This window comes from Paraphaeosphaeria sporulosa (genome assembly GCF_001642045.1).
Source record: "Paraphaeosphaeria sporulosa strain AP3s5-JAC2a unplaced genomic scaffold CC84scaffold_7, whole genome shotgun sequence".
NCBI lineage: Eukaryota > Fungi > Ascomycota > Dothideomycetes > Pleosporales > Didymosphaeriaceae > Paraphaeosphaeria > Paraphaeosphaeria sporulosa.
The window spans coordinates 1,572,837-1,592,734 of record NW_017253366.1 but is presented as its reverse complement, the minus strand read 5'-3'; the positions used below and the strand labels follow the sequence as shown (position 1 = coordinate 1,592,734).

At 55.7% G+C, this 19,898-nt stretch overlaps 9 protein-coding genes across 9 annotated transcripts; 6 read left to right on the top strand and 3 right to left on the bottom strand.

The window, feature by feature from the left end:
- Positions 1–136: 136 nt before the first annotated feature.
- On the top strand, positions 137–1,211 carry CC84DRAFT_1095896 (uncharacterized protein; the record flags this gene model as incomplete). The annotated part of the gene is made up of 2 exons (XM_018174639.1): positions 137–662; positions 715–1,211. The coding sequence occupies 2 exons, from the start codon at positions 137–139 to the stop codon at positions 1,209–1,211; spliced, it is 1,023 nt and encodes a 340-aa protein (XP_018034347.1).
- Positions 1,212–1,323: 112 nt separating this feature from the next.
- Positions 1,324–1,862, top strand: CC84DRAFT_878756 (uncharacterized protein). The gene has a single exon (XM_018187761.1). It carries the CDS (start codon positions 1,436–1,438, stop codon positions 1,733–1,735), a length of 300 nt encoding a protein of 99 aa, XP_018034346.1. The 5' UTR covers positions 1,324–1,435; the 3' UTR covers positions 1,736–1,862.
- A 1,838-nt stretch (positions 1,863–3,700) lies between these two features.
- CC84DRAFT_1207208 (uncharacterized protein) lies at positions 3,701–4,705 on the bottom strand (the record flags this gene model as incomplete). The annotated part of the gene is made up of 1 exon (XM_018182084.1): positions 3,701–4,705. One exon carries the CDS (start codon positions 4,703–4,705, stop codon positions 3,701–3,703), a length of 1,005 nt encoding a protein of 334 aa, XP_018034345.1.
- Positions 4,706–5,067: 362 nt separating this feature from the next.
- On the top strand, positions 5,068–6,993 carry CC84DRAFT_1249488 (uncharacterized protein; the record flags this gene model as incomplete). Its single annotated transcript, XM_018184287.1, has 2 exons — positions 5,068–6,091; positions 6,222–6,993. The coding sequence occupies exons 1-2, from the start codon at positions 5,430–5,432 to the stop codon at positions 6,991–6,993; spliced, it is 1,434 nt and encodes a 477-aa protein (XP_018034344.1). The 5' UTR covers positions 5,068–5,429.
- Positions 6,994–9,360: 2,367 nt separating this feature from the next.
- On the top strand, positions 9,361–10,749 carry CC84DRAFT_1094910 (uncharacterized protein; the record flags this gene model as incomplete). Its single annotated transcript, XM_018174587.1, has 1 exon — positions 9,361–10,749. A coding segment is annotated over one exon (1,389 nt), but the record flags the coding sequence as incomplete, so codon positions are not given.
- Positions 10,750–11,528: 779 nt separating this feature from the next.
- CC84DRAFT_1166120 (Coatomer, beta' subunit) lies at positions 11,529–15,006 on the top strand. The gene is made up of 9 exons (XM_018178880.1): positions 11,529–11,803; positions 11,871–11,904; positions 11,955–11,960; positions 12,010–12,054; positions 12,108–12,221; positions 12,274–12,404; positions 12,455–12,500; positions 12,548–13,715; positions 13,766–15,006. The coding sequence occupies exons 1-9, from the start codon at positions 11,786–11,788 to the stop codon at positions 14,763–14,765; spliced, it is 2,562 nt and encodes an 853-aa protein (XP_018034342.1). The 5' UTR covers positions 11,529–11,785; the 3' UTR covers positions 14,766–15,006.
- On the bottom strand, positions 14,936–16,808 carry CC84DRAFT_1166119 (AAA-domain-containing protein). Its single transcript, XM_018178879.1, has 3 exons — positions 16,659–16,808; positions 16,292–16,574; positions 14,936–16,214 (listed from the first exon to the last, which is right to left on the bottom strand). Exons 1-3 carry the CDS (start codon positions 16,722–16,724, stop codon positions 15,235–15,237), a joined length of 1,329 nt encoding a protein of 442 aa, XP_018034341.1. The 5' UTR covers positions 16,725–16,808; the 3' UTR covers positions 14,936–15,234.
- A 104-nt stretch (positions 16,809–16,912) lies between these two features.
- On the top strand, positions 16,913–17,947 carry CC84DRAFT_1166118 (mitochondrial import inner membrane translocase, subunit Tim21). Its single transcript, XM_018178878.1, has 2 exons — positions 16,913–17,246; positions 17,295–17,947. The coding sequence occupies exons 1-2, from the start codon at positions 17,241–17,243 to the stop codon at positions 17,718–17,720; spliced, it is 432 nt and encodes a 143-aa protein (XP_018034340.1). The 5' UTR covers positions 16,913–17,240; the 3' UTR covers positions 17,721–17,947.
- Positions 17,948–18,183: 236 nt separating this feature from the next.
- CC84DRAFT_1095740 (uncharacterized protein) lies at positions 18,184–19,169 on the bottom strand (the record flags this gene model as incomplete). Its single annotated transcript, XM_018174628.1, has 2 exons — positions 18,184–18,762; positions 18,870–19,169. The coding sequence occupies 2 exons, from the start codon at positions 19,167–19,169 to the stop codon at positions 18,184–18,186; spliced, it is 879 nt and encodes a 292-aa protein (XP_018034339.1).
- Positions 19,170–19,898: the final 729 nt, after the last annotated feature.

Below are 19,898 nucleotides of genomic sequence, written 5' to 3'. Positions count from 1 at the left end.
TTGCGTTCAGTGATCATGAACAGAGTACTTGCTCCTGCTATACCAAATCCTTGCTGTAGCGTATTGCTAAGATCAGCAGGATGAAACAGAGATGGAAAGCCTCCCGATTGATGCAGAAGATCCGATAGCTATCGATATGGATGGAGACGTGATCCTCGCATGTCAAAATCGAGACGACCATGTCACAAGAGCCTTCCGTGTCTCGAGTAAGGTCCTTCGGCTTGCATCTCCAGTCTTTGCTGGAATGTTCAGACCTCAGTTTGAAGAAGGAAATCTATTACTGCAAAAAGAGTGTCCTGTGGTTGAGCTCAAAGAAGACGATGCTTCAATTATGAGCGTCATACTTGAGATTCTTCACTTCCGTTGCGATATCGAGGACGATAACACAGACTCGGAAACGCTGGCTCGCCTAGCGATTCACTGCGACAAGTACGATCTGTCTAAGTCTCTGGGCCCATGGGTAGCCTTCTGGTTCGGAAAGGCCAAGAGTGTGGTCACGTCGACGAATGATCTGGGACGTCAGCTCCTGGCGGCGTATACTTTCAATGTTTCCAAAGAGTTTAAAGCAATATCCGAGACGGCTTTGAAAACGGTCTCTCCTGGATTCGAAGACGATTGGGAAACCCAGGAGCTATTGGCCTCGCTGCCTGTCAATATAAAAGGTTGGATGACACCAATGCGCATATGTCATAGTAGTGACTGACGCACAGCTAGATGCAATGTCACTCCGAATCAAGCGAACACTGGATGTTCTTGAAACAGAAGTTCAGAAAGTCGAGGCGACGTTGCGCCTATCCTTGAGGAGCTACGAGACGTCACAACGCACGTGTACTGTATGCGGGAGAACGCATCCTGAACAGGCGAAAAGATGTCACAGGTGTAAATCGTCAGACCTTCCTCTGAATTACTGCGGAAGAGACACCAGAATCGCAGAGTATTTTGCGATTCTGCGAAAAGCGGAGCTATGGCCTACTCTGCAGCCCTTTGGAAATTGTTCCATCTCGGATATCATGTTTCGAATACTTTGCGCACAAACAGATGTCAATCATGCCTGCTCAGCTGGTCAATCTTGTCCCTTATTTGTGAATCTTGCTAAACTCACAGACAAGGCGAGGCGCGTAGAGAAGAAAATTCGCGGCTTCTGCTTGCTCTGTATCCGAGAAGACTATGAATGGGACGAGAGTAAGAGATGTACGCATTTATATGATTAAGACTCCTAGCTCGTGCAGTACATGATTTCCCTACGCATGAAATCTCGCATGGAATGCCCCTATAGAGTATTAATCGCAATTCCGCCCTACCCTCATTCCAGTTTCTCGGTCGCTGATTGGCTCGGCGGCTCTCGAGCTGGTCCTGCCGGAGCTGTAAAAGAGAGGAAGCGCAGAGCGCCAGGCAATGGCAGCAGAGTTGCACGAGGTGGACTTCATACGCGCGCATGCCAATGAGGCTACAGAGTCCTCTGTTTCTGTATATACCCTCTCTTCTATTCAAGAGCTCCAGATCTACTCTGCGTCTCAATCGAGACTTCCGCTCCTGCACATGCTACACACACTTTCTAAGTAACACCACATATCCATCTCCACCCCACTACTACTTATCTGTCTCCATCCAGACAGCCACATCTACCATTACAAATCCTCCGACCACCAAAACCGTCAAACCGTCAAACCTCTGTCTCATCGACCACACCACGGACCTCCGACATCTGAAACATCGGACTCCGCGACCTCGCTGATGCCATGCAGCACAGGCGAATTATTATGCCCGAACATACAAGGCTACTAAATAAGCTTTTCGCGTGACCGGGTTCTTGGGACGGGGATGGTTTATCAGTGGAGATGTGAGGGAGGGGACGTGTCACGTATGAGGGGAACGGCAAGGGTACGGTGAGTGCTTTTTTCTTGTGGAGACTCTTCGTGGGAGTGGAAGCTCCCTTGTTGGCGGTATGTGAATGAGTGTCCTAAGAGATTGAAGTGAACTTTGTACATATGTATGTAACCTGTTGTATCGAATGGGCGGTCTTGGCTGATCAGAAGGTTATCTGCTTCATCAACGATGATATGGTTAAGCTGTACCCGTCAGAGACCAGCGGAAGATATGGACAATGTACAATGTGCACCTATCAAAACGAACCGGCCCGTGATGTGAGTCATCGAGGAGCTTGCCCGTTATATGTGCTGTGGCGTACAGATGCCTGTATGCCTGATTTTCCCCGTGTTGTAGGGTGAACAAGACTGCCTATGATGCTGGATGGTACGTAGTCACGTCTACCAGGACTGTGTTGAGTTAGTGCGATGTAATGTTGAACGCGGATAGTTCAGTGGAGGCAAAGGACTGCGGAATATGTCTAAGCCAATAGGAGAAGCAACGTATGTAGATGAGACGAGTCCATTAAATCGCTTCTGTGAATGGCGGCCTTAGACAAACAACTCTTTGCAGTCCTATCAGGCCTCAACGACATTCTAGACATCTAGGTGACAGGTCATGTCGTATCTCGCATGTTCAACAAACAATGAAGAGCAAGAACTCTCACACCCACTCGCGCGAAAGCACCCAACCAACCGCACGGACGTCGGACCGCTCAACATTGCACCTGTCGTATGTCTGCTCCGCATTGCATACGAAGGACGTACTGCAGTCGCCCGCGCGTGCGTCCGTGGACCCAACGTCACGTTCATCGACACTCGGATAGCGATGCCTTGCGCCTCAGATACCTCGATCTCCCACTATCCTTCCCACCCGCACGTGCAGCCAAAGTATTTCCTGTGTACCGTCTACAGTAAGCAGTGAGCACCGCCTGAACCGTCGCTAGCTAACTGCGCCGCTAACGGTACCTACATGCGCGTCTTACCTCCTCACTCACCGTGGCGTCGGGCACATGCACGCAACGCGCTCGCAGCAGGCGCGCAAAAAGCAGCACTGGATTCCCCAAGACCCGAGATGCCTATTCCCAAGCCACGAATTGGTGTAAGAGGCACAGCGCGTTCCCACTTCGCTCGCACAGAGCGTGGGCGCGACGAGAGCGGCATAGCGAGGGGGGCTACGCCTCAGATTTCGATAATTGCGCTGCCCAAATGGGAGACCCCTATCTGCATTCGTCGACCAACAGACAAGACGCTTATGCGATGTTTATCCAAGATGAGAACGCGATTCAACAAGACGAGAGCGCTCATTTTGCGTTTATTGTGGTGAACTGTAGTCGTGGTTGCGTTTGTGATTGTGTCATCGGGATTGCACACACTGATGCTCACATCCAGACCCGCTAGCGCGGTAATACCCGCTCACGTCATCTTCGAGGTAGGTTCCTTGGTTGAGCTCGGGATGCTAAGACTAAAGTCGCGTGGGCTGCATGCGAAAAACTGGTGCGCTGCGCTGCGAAAGCGGCAAGCGGGGGCCATGCAGGCACTGCGCGCCGGCGCGGCTGAGCATGGGCGGCTAATGCCAAGGGAACCAAATATACATCTGTGGTGGATGCGCTAGACGCGGTGGGTATCGCTGGCGTGTTGGGGCAGATGTAGACGTGCAAAGGAATGGGGATTGATGGCGGTGCAGATTTGCGCAATGTGTTGTACAGTCGATGTCGGACTGAAAAGATGGTGGGCTAGTCCCCGGCTGGGCACGGAAAAGCACATCGGTGTTCTAGAAGTGTAGTGGGTCGTTGGTGCGATTTGCTCATTTCGGAGAAGTTGCCATTGGACACTCAAGAACTGTCCTGAGTAGATTTTGACGGCGCGCATACATGCGCATTGTGGATCTGCGATGCGAACCATCTGGAACACAATGAACAACTGGCTGGATCCTGTTGCCGCCTTTGCGTTGGTAAAGAGAAGTCATGCCATGAGTGCATACTACATGTCGCAAGAAGCCTCCAGAAAGGTGGATCCGATCGTCTGAACGCGCAAGCTTCACCCCACAACCCCATGTTCAAGTGAGGATCACGTTCTGGATTTGCTGGAGCAGCATGGTCCGCTAAAGTGGGCTTTGACATCAGCGAGCTCATGCGGCCGTTGATCGCTGGTGGGCCACGAGCTGCGGACCCTGAGGGTGAGGCACGAAATGTCTCGTAGAGTTGGGCTAGTAGTGCGCTGTTGTTAATGCGTTCGAATGAAACGAAACAGAATATAGATCGCGTAGAGGCACCGAGCCCAATGGTCCAGCTGGGAATGCAGGTTGCATGACCAATAGGTAGGGCAGATATATGACCTAAAGAGGAGGCCATACCACCTCGAAACCAGACTGAAGACGTCAAGTGCCGGTCGGTAGCAAGGAGACTGTGTGTAATAGATTGACATGTTTCGAAACGTTCATGCGCCATGAAAGTTTTGTTTCGACAGTAGACGACATGCCATGCTGAGCTCAGTCGAGAAGACAAGAGTATGAAATGATCACTTGAGTGGAAGAGCGGTCCAGGAAGATGTTCCCGAAAATCGCTGTTCGAGATTGTCGATTTGGTTTGTTGCATCCTGGCTGACTCACATCCAACACAGGTAACGATTCCTGTTGTTGCTGTTGTCATGCTGAGTAGACTGTCCGTCAACTCAATTCTCAGCAAAGTCCGCTGACCCACGGAGCTGGCGAACACCGACATGCCGCGAATATACGGATCTTGGTACGGTGTTGTGTGGTTCGACGAGTGACCGGCATAAGCTAATAGCATGGGGAGCCGACGAGCTGCGAACGGTCCACGACAAAGAAACTGCTGCATTATGTCATGAGCCTATTTACACAACTTCTAGAAACTGGCAGATGAAAACGTTCTGCTGATAGAGATGGCAAGAGTATTATTTGAAAACTTTGAAACTGGAAGATAACAGACAGATCAAAGTCAATTTCAATGCGGCTAGCCGAGCGCATAGCGTACCAAGGGTGCTGTTTGGTTCTCAGGTACAGTGGCTGAAGCTAGATTCAACTTCATGAAGCTTGTGATACCTGCCAAGGTACAGTCGTTGCTGAGCTGATTAACAAAGACTGTGTATCGCGGCAACGACAGATGTGGCGCAGGTGGGCAGTAAGATCAATCTGAAACGAGCATCCGTCGAATGAAGGAGAGACTGGCAAGCCCGCGCGAGGCTTGAGCTCATCATGTGTCACCACTTGTGGCTTCGTTCGCCTTGCTATCGAAAGCCCACAGTAAAACGATAGGACATGGACAGGAAAATAGATTGTGAAACGGAGCCGGTGTTGATAGTAGTCAGCACAGGAAATGAACGAGGTGGAGCCCAGCAGCCGCAGACTTTAGCAATCGATCCCAAGTACCTGCCACAAGGTGGGCTCAAACGGGCGTTCGTGGTCGCACAGGCGAAAGAGCGCCCAGTACGGCAAAGGCTGGTTTCAGGTGACGGGTAGTTGTGGTGTTCGTTGCCCTGGCTCTCGCGGAAGCTAGGATACAAAACAATAGAGTGTGAAGTGGTGAGTTCGCGGCGCAGAGCATGACAGAAGAATCGATATATCGAAGGACGACTCAGTCGAGCCTGTCGGTACATGGCGTTGCTGGCAGCGAGTTGGTCGAATTCCGGCAGAAGTCACAGGTGCCGCTTCGGCGAGGCATGGGTTGGCTGCAGGTCGATATCGCCATGCCAGCCGGGAGGAGAAGCGTGGGCTGTCGCCCCGCGTGCTCTGTCCTGCGGCCACTTGCAGCCGGTGCACGAATTGCGCGGCGGCTGAAGGACGCAGGTCAATTAAAGATTAGATGGAGGTGCAGTGTCGGTCGCGGATGGCAAGCAGCCGTCGCGGCAAGCAGCGGAGGGTGCCAGGTGGGAGCACGAGGAAGCGTGGCGCCTTCCCGAAATGAAATGAGGCAGGGGCGACCGGCGTCGCGATGGGCGCTGGTGCTGGCTGGCAGCACCCACGGGGCGTGCGGTCCCAACTCGCACGGCTCTGCGCGACAGGAGACGCACCACAGCAGTGCTGGCGGCATCCTGGCAGCGAGCAGGCCGTGGCGCGCGCAGCGTGCGGCAGAGGCAATGCTGAGAATTGCGGCCAGCGAGGATCGATATTGGCTCGGCGATGGGACCCTTGCAGTGCTGTTTGGAGCACAGACAGCCCACAGCCTGCTCCCGCGAAACACGCTGGCGGCGCACACTGCGACCAGGTGTGCACTGTGGAAATCACCTGTGCCCGCACGGAGTACAGGACGGGTGCGCGCCCATACTTACACGGCCCTGTGTCCGCTGCCTGCCCGTCGCCGCACGTCGAGACGGCTGCAGCACACTCAGAAGCAGTCGCCATCTCTTTGTTGTGCCCGCAGCCTTGACTCCCGCCCAAGCGCCGCAGCTCTATTTTTGCGCTATCGAAAAGCGGCGCCCCGAATTTCCCGTTCAGCGAGCGTGGCCCGGCCTAGGGCGCCCGTTTGGCACGACTCCGCAAGGCACGGCTGCTAGCGACTCGCTGTTCTGGCGGCCCCCCTGCTCAAGCTCATTTGGCGAAACTCTGTCCGCGAGGCCTGGGCGCGCTGCTCGCCGTTGTGCTAGGCTCTCACGCTCCTCTCCCTTCCTTACCACCGCCTTGCCGACCCACCACCTCTCCTCACCTCTCGACAATCCTCGACCGGACCGCATAACAGCACTTGTCGCCGTGCTGTGTGCTCGTCTTCCGCCGTCGCAGCCCCCCTCCCCCCTCGACATCGCCTCGCCCTCTCCTTACGAACCGCTCCCCACGACCGCCCTCGGGCTCACACTCTCTTCGAAGCGCTGCAATTCCGTTTCTTCGTGCTCTCGCCCTCCAGTCCTCCGCCGCTCATTCATCGCAAACTGTGCCCTGCCAGCCCCATATCGGACGCATCGCATAGGCTCGCAACCCGTCAATCAGGAACAACCCGCGAATCGACCCCTTCATTGTGCGCGACGATACCCAGACCAAGCCACCTCCACCTACGGAATAACTCACTGTGTAGAGGCCTTTGTTCCGGCTCCATTGCGCATTGACAGCCCGACGTGTGTCAGCCCCTTGTTGCGATCACACTGTAGTAGACCACTGCCGTTGCACTGGCAGTAGTCCTCGCGAAACCAGGAACTGCTCGTCCAACCATGACGGCATAGCCGACTCGACGACTGTCTTACTCGCGTCGACGCGGCATCTGCACTGCTCAAAATTCGTCCGTCTTTCTAGCTGTCTTGCCAGCTCAGTGAGTTTTCCTAAGTGCATAGCTGCAGTAAAGGCGCAGTTTTCTAACCTGCACGCAGGTCCACTCATTACAGTTATACCCTTGATTCGTCAAGTCCACTCGTTTGAATAACGCTCTACAGTATGTTTGCCCATGCATTGCTGAAGCTTGTCTAATGCGAACAGAGTTGGTTCTGAACATTAGTTTCAACACCCTTCGGAGATATACATATTAGGCCTTAGTGATTGAAGATAATAATAAAAATGCCGCGCTCCGCGACAACATGGGCCCTTGGCCTGCTCGTTTCGAGCATGGCTGGTCCGATGGTGGCCACAGCCGATGCCTTACCAGCGGGCCCGCAGCAGACGAACATGCGCCCACGATACTACTTCCCACGGCATGTCAAGCGACAGTTTGCGAACACGACCGCACCAGCAACACCAGAACAAACTTCTGATCTGGTTTTGTCGCCAAGCTCGACACCTGACCCATCGGGCGACCAGTCTTCGGACATTTCGAACATCTTCGAATCGCTGTGGCATCTGCGTCCTTCGTCTGCGAGAAGCGTAGAGACCGTAGTGGTCTCGCCTTCACCAATCACTAGCCCGGGAGATTCTGCATCTGATCCGGCCCTGACCACACCTGAAGTCGGGTCGACGCAACCTGTACCGTCCGATCCCGTTCTTCCCACCTCATCTTCCGCCTCGTCAGCAGCAGCAGCAGTGTCAAGCCAAGCACCACCATCTGTATCCAGCGTCGCCTCTAGCGGCGGGATCCCCGTACCCGTTCTTACGCCAACTCCTTCGCCTTCACCGAGCCCGATCGAGCCTTCAAGCTCTCCTGTGGTGGCTCCTACGCCATCTGTAACGGAGATTGTTGCTCCTACGGGCGCTATTCCCTCATCTATCGTCCCGGCATCGAGTTCCGCAGCTCCCGTTGAAAGCGATCCCGTAAAGCCCAGCGTTGCGCCAACCGGTGTACTCCCGTCATCAATTGTCAAGCCTACGTCTTCAGCCACTCCTGTGGTAAACGAGCCTATTCAGTCCAGCGTTGCCTCCTCTGGTGGTGTTCCGTCATCGGAGCCCTTACCTACCACTTCGGCCGGCAGCATCCCTGCTCAGTCCAGCGTTGGTTCGACGGACGGAGTGCCCTCATCTATTGTGACACCCACCGCTCCTGTTGATTCGGTCGCCCCAACTGGATCACTGCCCGCTTCTCCGGTCCAGCCTTCGTCTGTTATCTCTCCGCAGGAGCCCAGCTCAGCGACACCGACTACTATCTTGGGACCGTTCATCATTCCAGGCTCAACCAGTGCAATTCCATCTTCGGAGCCACAGTCGACACAGTCGCTACAGTCGCCCACTGTACCCTCCAGCCTAGGTGGTCTTTTTGGCTCGACTGGCCTTCTGCCGACTGGGATCCTGCCGACTAGTATTTTGCCTACTGGTCTCCTGCCTTCGGACAGCGCTACGCCCAGTCTCACAGGAGAATCCCCTTTGCCGACTGGCGTTTCGCCGTCAGGTACCTTGACTAGCCTTACTGGTGATTCCCCTGTCCCTACCGGAGCTTCACCCTCCAACAACTTCCTGTCCAGCATCCTGTCCAGCCTCACTGGAGAGCTTGCTTCCCCGACTGGAGTTTTGCCGATCACTTCGGAATCGAGCGTGGATGAGATTCCTTCAGCGACTGGTACTGGCTCTGGTATTCCCAGCAGCATTGTGCTCCCTTCCAGCGACGTCAGCTTCTCTTCTGAGATTCCGCTGTCTTCGCCAACAAGCGGTATTGTTGTCGGAATCACCACTGCATTTGGTACTGGTGCCACAAGCGCGACCGCGACGCCCACGATCACCAGCTCTGGTGCGATACCCACTTCAGAGACTCCCAGCGAGACAGAACTTCTTCCTGGTGTTTCATCGCTGCTTTCATCGGTTGTGGGTGACGTATCATCTGTCCTCTCCTCGGTTGTATCTGACGTGACCTCAATCCTAAACCCGACTGAGCCAACTTCAACTGTTGCACTCCCCACAACAGTTTCTGGAGTCAGCGACTCAACCATTGGCCCCACTGCTCCTACTGCCACGGCCATCACTACGTCCGCGCCCGCCAGCGAGCCGACGCTCTTGCCCAGCGAGACTCTTTCTCTACCAGACCTTTCCAGTGTCATTTCCAGCATCATCTCGGACGTCTCTAGCGTTCTTTCGCTGCCCACCGACACATCTGTCCTTCCAACCGCTCTCCCAACCGACACTGGCATCCTCACGTCTTTGCCCACTGCGTCGACAGACACCATTATCTCCATTCCCACTTCCGAGGTTTCTCCCACCATCTCTACGGCAGTACCAACGTCTATCCCGACGACTGCTGGTATCACTGGACCTGGCACCGGCGTCGAGTCTTCCACCTCAGCACCTACCGCTACTGATGCGACCACGTCTTCAGTACCTATTCCGACAGGTGTCACCACCTCGTCCGTAGGAACTGGCGCCACTGGTGCAACGAGCAGCCCGTCGCCAACGAGCGAACCCTCGATCCCCACGTCGGAGGCACCGACCACGAGCGTTACGGAATCATCTATCCCGTCTACCTCCCAGACGCCGGAGACCACACCATTCACCAGTTCCGCCACAGAGACTAGCGCCCCAGCTATTACCCAGCCTCCCACGAAGACGACGCAACCTCCCCAATCTCTGGTGCCAATCACCAGCGACAGTGCTACAACTCTGGTAGTACCGTCCAGCATCGTCTTTGCGCCCTCCACGTTCAGCACTGCGTCACAAAGCGCGATGCCGAGCGGCGTCGCTCCTTGGATTCAGCCTCCTCAAGGCATGCCTTCCGAGGTACCTCAGAACATGTTTATGGGCCAGATCGCTTTCGACTATGGTCTAAACTACGACTTTGTGGCATCAAGCGGCAGCAGCAACCAAATCTTCACGTACTTGAGGCCTGCTATCGCTCAAGCCATTGGTGTTAAGGAGGATGATGTTATCAACTACGGTCTCAGAGCCGCCGACACCACCCAATATAAGGGCTGGGTCACGACTCTTGCTGTCTTTATGATTCCCAAGGACAAGAACACCACTTTGGAGGTGCAGCTCGGACAGCCTGCATCCCTCTTTTACCACAATGTTGATGAGAACGGTCAGCCTCGCGCCACCGTTAACGAATTGACGTCTCTCGTGGATCCCACCTGGCCTTTGGTGTATGGCAGCTTCCCCGCTGGCACGAGCAACCCTCTCACCAATCAGAATAATGCATCCCCAGGTGCTACTGACGACAGTGGCCACGGTGGTGCGCTTCCAGGTGACACTACCGGCAGCCGCAAGATCAACCCCACGAGCGCTGGGATTGCCACTGGTGCTGTGCTCGCTGCTGTTGCCTATGGTGCTGCCATGTTTTTCGTTGCACGCCGATACAGGAACAAGAAGGCAGCTCATCGTCGATCCAGTTCTGTCCCAAGCACAAGCCGCTATACTTACGGCTCCGTGGGCGGCGGGAACTGGATGTCAGGCGCTCGCAACGGAAGATTGACTCCCACCGTTCCCGGAAGTCGAGGCAGCCGAGGCAGCGACAGCAGCAACGGTCGCAGCGTACGGACACAGCAGATCTCAGCACCCGTCATGGCAGAGAACTCGCTTGGCTGGAACTGATCCCGTATATGCGCAATCGACGCCTACATGAGTTCACGCGCTATTGTATCATATTCGGACGGAGAGGCCATGGCTTTACCTGCCAACATGAGTGGGTCACTTGGACCCTCGTGTAATTATCTCGCGGCCATCCCACTGGCGCAGCTCGGATTAAGCTAGTCTAAGCTGACACCGACCCGCCCGGGACGTCGTCCGCATCTTTCAAGTTCGGACACTCTCACTAAGAACCTTACTATTCATATCTCTTTTATTACCTGACAGATCTCGGATCTTTTTCTTACGCCGTAGTTTTTCCGTTCTTAGATACCTGTCTATGCTGGCAAGCTAGACATTTGCTTTTGCTTTCGAGGGGAGATATTGTTGGAAACGTTTGTGGGATCTAGCTGTTGTGAAGCATTTGTAGCATCTGCATTCAGGAGGGCCATGGAGTAGGCAGAGCAGCCTGTGGGGATGTTGCACGTAAATATTTGACGCATGTAGGGGATAACAGAACGAGAATGAAAAGTTAAAACCGAATCTGTCTGCAACATAGCTTTGATACATCTCTGTTCCGTGATAGCTGCGTCCTGTGTGGTCTTCGGTGGTAAACGACGACGCGGCGTGATTCAGTTGAATTCATGCACCAGCTGGGCTATGCTGCATAAACAGCGTAGATTGGAAGCTACATATTGGACACCTCCAAATATGTCGCGTGTCGAGCAGCGTTCTTGTCTACTGGAGGATTCTGTGCAAGTTGATGTTTGGCCTTAGCGGTCTAAGTCAAGGCTGCCCTTGGGGAAGGATCCACCTGCTCCCTCGAAGTCTTGGCGGGCAACACCGATCCCACATGTCCTCTGGCCTAAGCAACGAAGCCGCAACTTGTCCATAGCTCCGCACCCAACGACTCTCCTCTCTTTTGCGGCCAATCTCTACTACACAGGGCGCGCAATTCTTTAGCTGGTCTCTAGGCACCGAAATTTCGCGCGCCGGCGGGCTTTAAGTAGCCACGTCTTTCTAATTCCACCCCTCCGCTTAACACCCACCTCAGGCTCTCGCGATGCGTCTAGACGTCAAGGTATGGCACGCTGCTAGGGTTTATGCAGTATGGATAGGCCCGCATGCTAATACTTTCGGCAATACAGAGGCAGCTGTTTGCGCGGTCAGAGAGAGTCAAAGGTGAGCTTGCGCATGCTCTCTGGGACCAACATTAAGCTAACACGCCATAGGAATTGGTAAAACCCACCCAAACCAACTACGATCTAAATACTAAATGTCTCGAAGACTTTCATCCGACCGAGCCATGGATCCTCACCACACTATACAGCGGTATGCACGGACAAGAGGTCTCCAGGAGCATTGCGCATACTGACGCAGACCAGGACACGTTCACATATGGTCCTATGTCTCGCAATCCATCGTCAAGACATTCGAGCTCTGCGATGTGCCTGTCCGAGCAGGTCGTTTCATCGCTCGAAAGAATTGGATAGTTGCAGGTGTGCAGCCCCCAGGTGATGCGAAGGCACATATGCTGACGGTGCCCTCCAGGCTCGGATGACTTCAGGCTTCGCGTCTACAACTACAACACCTCTGAGAAGGTCACCGAATTCGAAGCACACCCCGATTACATTCGTGCGATCGCTGTGCACCCTACACAGCCCTTTGTTCTCACCGCGAGCGTAGGTAACTAGAGTGGACTAGACTGTGGGCAACGCTGATAAAGTGGCAGGATGATATGACAATCAAGCTGTGGGACTGGGACAAGTCATGGAAATGTGCGTCCACTGATACAGCGGCCAGCTGCAGCGCTAACCTCTTGCAGGTGTACAGGTATTCGAAGGCCACGGACACTATGTCATGGGTATTGCGATCAATCCCAAGGATCCCAACACTTTCGCCTCAGCTTGCTTGGACAGAACCGTCAAGATATGGTCTCTAGGCAGCTCTACGCCTAACTTCACGCTCGAAGCCCACGAGGCCAAGGGTGTGAACTTTATTGACTATTACCCGCAATCGGACAAGCCATACCTTCTTACCACGTCGGATGACCGAACCGTAAAAGTTTGGGACTACACAACGAAGGCTCTCATTGCCACTCTGGAGGGTCATACTTCAAACGTCAGTTTCGCAGTCTACCACCCCGAACTTCCAGTGATTATTTCCGGATCTGAAGATGGTACAATCAAGATTTGGCATTCGTCAACATACCGACTAGAGCAATCGTTGAATTATGGGCTAGAGCGCGCTTGGTGTGTAGCATACCAAAAGGGCAAGAATGGCGTGGCACTGGGTTTCGATGATGGTGCGGTGGTTATTTCCATGGGTCGAGAGGAGCCAGCGGTCAGCATGGATGCCGGAGGAAAACTTCTCTGGGCAAGACACAACGAAATCCTCACAGCTGTGATCAAAGGGAACGAAACCCTGAAGGACTCTGAACGACTTACCCTGCCGAACAAAGACCTTGGTTCAACCGAGATATATCCCCAGTCGCTACTGCATTCGCCAAACGGACGTTTCGTCGCTGTTTGCGGTGATGGGGAATACATCATCTACACTGCATTGGCCCTCCGAAACCAAGCGTTTGGTTCAGCACTGGATTTCGTGTGGGCTTCCAAGGAACATGACAAGGATTACGCTATCCGAGAGTCGTCTACCAGTGTTAAGATCTTCCGCAACTTCAAGGAGCGAAGCGTGCTTAATGTGGGCTTTTCTGCCGACGGGCTGAGTGGCGGTGTGCTACTCGGCGTCAAGGGACAAGGTGGCATCGGCTTCTTCGACTGGGATAGTGGCGCTCTTGTACGCAGGATAGAGGTCGAGCCAAAGAGCGTCTACTGGTCGGAGAGCGGCGAGCTGGTCACTTTGGCCACCGACGACACATTCTACGTTCTGCGATACTCGCGTGAGAACTACTTAGAGGCGGTGCAGAGCGGTGAGGTCGACGAGGATGGTGCGGAGTCGGCTTTCGAGGTCGTGTGCGACATCAATGAGAGGTATGCATTGACTGGTACTGGAATTTCGAATACTTGGCTAACCAGACTAGCGTTCGGACTGGTACATGGGTGGGTGACTGCTTCATCTACACCAACAGCACAAACCGGTTGAACTACCTTGTGGGTGACCAAACCTATACCATTTCACACTTCGATGCGCCACACTACGTACTTGGATACCTCCCCCGAGACTCAAGGATATACATTGCCGACAAAGACGTCAACGTGGTCTCTTTTGCGCTCTCCCTCGCTGTTGTCGAATATCAAACTCTCGTGCTGCGTGGAGACTTGGAGGCCGCCGAGGAAGTCCTTCCCTCTGTACCAAAGGACCAGAACAACAAAATCGCAAGGTTCCTGGAAGGTCAGGGCTACAAGGAGCTCGCACTGACAGTCGCCACAGACGCAGAACACCGCTTCGATCTGGCTCTGTCACTAGGAGACCTTCAGCAGGCCGTTACCATCGCTCGGGAGCAAGATACCGAGCACAAGTGGAAGACAGTCGGAGATGCTGCTCTGAGCGCTTGGGATGTAACCTTGGCGCAAGAGTGCTTCGTGAAGGCGAAGGATCTCGGTTCATTGCTTCTGGTCTACTCCGCTACCTCGGACGCTGACGGTCTGCGCGAGCTCGCCTCCCTCGCTGAGGCAGCAACTGCCAACAACGTAGCATTCTCGGCGCTGTGGCAGGTGGGCGATGTGCAGGGTTGTATCGACCTGCTCGTCAAGACCAATCGCCTCGCCGAAGCTGTTCTCTTCGCACAGACGTACAAGCCCAGCGCCGCTGCTGGACTCGTCAAGGAGTGGAAGAACAGCCTGGAGAAGGAGGGTAAGACCAAGGTCGGTCGCTTGCTTGGGCAGCCGCCCATCGAGGGCGAGGGCGATGAGGAAATGTTCCCTGAGTGGGAAGAGTACTTAAGGCTGGAGAAGGAGGGCGGCACTGTCGAGGACCTCGCAGTGGGTGAGGCGGAGGTGGAGGAGGATGCGGATGGTGTCGAAGAGGAGATTGCAGAGGAGGCAGAAGACGAGGAGGAGGAAGAAGAGGATGAGGAGTAGGGCCCCCACTTCAACCATACACTAGCGGATACGGCCATGACGCCCACGGAAGGTGATCAGGAATGGGAAACCCAAATGAGAGAGTTGTCAACGTTGTTCAGGAACTGGAGGGTCTACATGGCTGATGGTCCTGCACGTCATGCTCCGTGATGATGCGAGTGGGCAGATGAGCGAAAATGATTCCACTTGTTCTAGAATAGCGAGTTATTATCATGTGCTTGGTACGCAGTCGCATGAGCTTCTAATGGTTCGCCCCCTTTCTAAAGACGTAACGCCGATCGGTATTCCCAATCCAGGTCCCCAAAGCAGAGAGCAACCAAGAGCCGTCGTTGGTCAAAACACCCCGCCTGTATATACGGCCGGTGAGCAGAGTCCCAGCCACCGCTCCCTCGAAATCTGTACAGTGCAATCAAGAAGCGCAAAACACCACGCGCCTGCGTGCCCGGTGCACCCCGACGCTGCTGCGACTCTACCGCACCCGAGCACCTTCGGCGTCGTGGTAGGCGCTGTCCCGGAACTTGTCCTCGCCGCTCTCCGTGCTGGAGCTGCTCGTCGTGTCGCTCTCTTCAGTCGTGTGTATCCGCCGCCCGCCGCCCTCCTTCACATTGACGACCTCGTCCGCGACGTCGTCCAGCTCGGGGCTGTCGACCTCGCGCAGCCCGCGGCCGCGTCCAAAAAAGTCTTCTGTGCGTAGCCCCCGCACGTCCTGCGGGTTCACGCCCTGCCGTAACCGCCCCTCCTTCTTCATCTTGCGGATGTACTCGCGCACGGGGCCCATGGCCGCGTCACGACACGCCTCCTTGATGTCTGAGCCGGACATGCCCGCCGAGAGCCGCACGATGTAGTCGAGGTCGAAGTTTTGCTTGTCGATCTGGGTGCCGCGCAAGATGAGGCTGAAGATTTTGTTGCGCTGTCCGGCGTTGGGTAGGGCGACGGGGAACTTCTTGGGCATGCGGCGCAGGATGGCTTCGTCGATGTCCTGGATGCGGTTCGTCGCGCCGAGGATGCAGATGCGCTGGGGGTCGCCTGATCCGGAGCGCGTCGCGGAGGTCAGCCCGTCCCACTGCGTCATGAACTCGGCCTTGACCATGCCCGAGGCCTCGTGCTCGCCGGAGCGGCGCTGGCCGAGGACAGCGTCGATTTCGTCGATGAAGACAATGGAGGGCTGGAGCTTGCGCGCGAGGCTGAACACGGCGGACACGAGCTTGTTGGAGTCGCCGTACCATTTTTCTGTTATGGTGCTGATGTGCAGGTTTATGAAGCAGGCGCCGGACTCGTGGGCGAGGGCTTTGGCAAGCATGGTTTTGCCACAGCCGGGCGGGCCGTAGAGGAGGACACCCGAAGGCGCGGAGAGGAGGGACGACGAGTGGGAGTAGAGGTGTGGCAGAGTGAGCGGGTAGATGACGGACTCTTTGAGCTCTTCGATTATGGGGTCGAGGCCACCGATGTCTGGTTACAGTGTGTTAGTCCATACCCGACGAAGTAGCATTTTGGAAGAGGGAGAGTAGTGGGAGGGAACCAAGTACCATCGAATGACACGGGAATCTCCTCGGGCGCGACAACCTCCATCGCAATCGTCTGCTCGTATGCCGTCAAGTTCAAATCCTCTATCCTGGGCCTGTCGCCGCGCCTTCTCCGCTCGTAGTCATCATCGCTGTCGCTGTCGTACGCATCGCGTGCTTTGTTGCTGAGTATGGCGCCGAGCTTGCGGTTCGCGGCCGATGCTTTGCGCTTTGCTTCTTCTTTCTGCTGGGCATCCGGATCGAGGCGCGCGAGGAGATTTCGGATGATAAAGTAGGCTATTGCAGGCTGTATACACGAGTTAGAGAGACACTCGGCGCGATTGTCGACACGTGCTGCACGAGCAACATGTGCACGGGGCAAGATACGTACGGCGGCCATGGCCATGATTATGTCCGGGAGGTAGCCCGTGAGGCTGCTCTTCTTGTTGGAGCTCATTGTGAAATGTTGGCCCTTCTAATCCTCGGGGTGGGGAGTAGGAGGACAGCGACGAGCGGCGTGGAGACGGAGGCGAATGCGCTGCGTTGGCTCGTGAAGTTGCAAGCATGGCCGGTCGGCGACGCCACACGTGTGGCGCGTGGCCTCGGCCTTAGCCTGCCTCCACTTTGAGCTTCCGCCTCCACCATCTGAACTCTTTCGCAAACGGCGCAAGTCCAAACAGCACTCACTATGGCGGCGATATACAAGCCCACCGAAGCGATCCAGCTCCTTCGCCCCATCACGAAACGACCCGTTTGTGTACAACGGAGACGGGCGGCGCGCGTAGCATTCTCTACGTCTCGGCCCACACGATCAACAGAAACGAGCAAAGGTCCTCCACAGCCTACAAGGAGGGCAGTCACAATCGCCAATGACACAGGCGCGGTACGGTGGAGTGAATTGTCGCCAGGAGAAAAGGCGTCGCGAACTGTGCAGCAGTCCTTCAACCTGTCCGTAGTCCTCGTGGGCATCGTCATGACAGTACGTCTCCCGCCTCACTTCCTCTCCACCCGTCTGACACGACAGTAGTGTGGCGTGGGCTACTTCCTCTTCGCCGACGTCTTCAGCCCCGACTCCAAGACCGCACACTTCAACCGCGCGACAACCGCCATCCGCGCCCACCCCGAATGCCAGCGCCTGCTCGGCCCCGGAAACGAAATCGCGGCGCACGGCGAAGCGTCGTGGTCGCGCTTGGCTCGCAATCGGTACCTGTCGTCTAGCACTGAGACGGACAAGTGGGGCACCGAGCACTTGAGGTTCAGGTTCTACGTCGAGGGACCGTTGGGACAGGGCGTTGCGCATGTGCATCTAACCAAGAGGCCCAGCCAGAACGAGTACGAGTACCATACGCTGGCGGTGGATGTGAAGGGTCACCAGAGGGTATATCTAGAGAATGCGGATGGGAAGGCAGGGGGAAAGGTTGCGCCCAAGATCTTTGGCGCGCGGTGGTGGTGAACGGATGATAGAGATATTGGCCGAGTAAAAGTACGGGTTCCAGTCGTGGAACTTGGACGTGTAGGATAGGAGCACCCAAAAGTACTTGGGAGTGTCTTAGCGTCTGTCGTAAAGGTGTTCAAGTTGACGCAGCCTCCTTTTTGCACGAGGACACGCAACATAATTTCCGCACCATTATCATGATAGACCCTAGCAAAGAACTTATGAGCACAGAACAAATACGCAGATGAGTCCTCTTGAATGCCATCTATTCCATATGATATGCAAGTCTCGATGTACCAATCCCATGCATCATTACCAAACCCAATTCCAGTCCCAACGCCAAAACGCTCACAATGCGAAACGTTGCCAGTGGACAGGTAAGCCCACGAGCGAGAGCGAGGTCAAATGACATCGACCCTCTCCAACCCAGTCCAAACGCCCATAAGCACAAGAGATCTTGCCCGAATCGAATCTTGCTCTGCTACTCCAACCGCCCCATCAGGCCCCTCCTCACCTTCGTATTAACCACACCGCCCACCCCAAACGCCGGCACTATCCGCCCCATCCGCGCGAAACTCGCCATCCCCCAGTCCCTCAGCACCCGCCTCGCCCTACCATCCGCCCCGCCCCACCTCACCCCAGCTCTATTATACAAATCCAGCCCTAGCAAGTGCAGCGGCGTGCTCACCACCTGCACCGCGGCAGGCGTGACAAACTGCGCCACGCTCGCCGCGCTCATCCACTTCTGCGCTTCTTCGCCCATGTGTGAAGCAAAGGAGGGTGCGAGGAGCGGCGGCAGGTTGAAGGACGCGAAGATGGTGAGGCAGTCGCGGAGGGTGAAGAGAGCGAAGGTGGGGAGGGGGACGGGGCGGGCGGAGCCGGGGGAGCCGAAGAGCTGCGTGAAGCGGGAATCTTTGTAGAGGCAGAGGGCGAGGTTTGCGGAGCTCGTGGCCAGGAATTTCGGGGTGCCGGCGGTGGTGGTGGAAGGGGGTGTGGAGTGCAGGGTGGAGGTGACGGTGTCGAGGGTGTTGGCGGTGAAGTAGGTGCCGAAGTAGAGGGACTGTTTCGTACTTGTCAGCTTGTGCGTGATGCTCCTGTAGGATGCGATTTTGAGGAACGAAGGGTGTGAGTAGGGTGGGCATTGAACAGTGGGACGGTCAGACATACGAAAATCAGCGCAAAAGGCTTGCTCCCCAGAAACCGATGCGGGCGAACCAACAGCTCCCTCGCGCTCTTCTTCAAGCTCTCCCCCAGCGTGTTCCGCCCGCTCGCATTCTCGATAATGCCCTTGTCTATCATCGTGATGATGGGCGCAACCAACACACCCGCTGCGCCTGCAGCCAGCGCATCCGCGCCCACCCTAAGCCCCAGCTTCTGTGTATTCCACGACCTGGGCGATTCTCCTTTCGCGCTTTTCGCGGAGATGGAAGGCGTTGGTAACGGCGGACTCGGCAGCGCGGCGGGCATCTTGGGCTTTGGGAGCGCGCGCGCGTCCCACGGTAGATCGGCTGGTTCGGCGACGCTCTGGATGGCGGTATGCGGCGCAAATGTGTCTGCGTGTATTGGCACCTCGCTCAAGGAGTGCTGTGTCGCGCTCGTCTCCCCCATTGCAGCCTCCTCGTGGAACTTTCGAACTCGTTTCTTGTGCGGTGCTGCATGCACTTTTCCGCGTCCGTCTCTTTTCGGCCTGTCACGCCGCTATTATCAGACCTCCTCCTCGGGCGGATCTGAACGCGAGGAACCCAAAGCCACGTCGAACTAATGACACAGACGGCGCGGAAGTAAGAAGTAGGTAATCCATTTCGCAACGCGCACGATCAGCTTTCCCCAAAGCTACCACGACCCCAGCGCAGCTTAGCAAGCTTAGCGTCGGTCCTCGCTCCGCGTCGTCAACGCGCCGAAGTCGGAGCAAAGCGCACCGAGTCCCATGGCGCCCGTTTCATTGGCGCGTGGGCCGCGAACCGACCCGATCGTCGCGTGGTCCGGTGTAGCCTCGAGGGTCTGGGGAATCCCGCGGGAGGGTACCGTCGGGTGAGCGATATACTTCCAGACTGACGGCGACGGATGTGTGGGATGGAAGGGCAGGCAGAGCGCCCTAGATCTCTGCATGTAGGTGTCCGAGGAATGAGAGTTGGCGTCAATTGCGTGTGAGCGCTTAGCCCCGGCGCTGTTCGACACCTTGTTGTCCCTGACTCA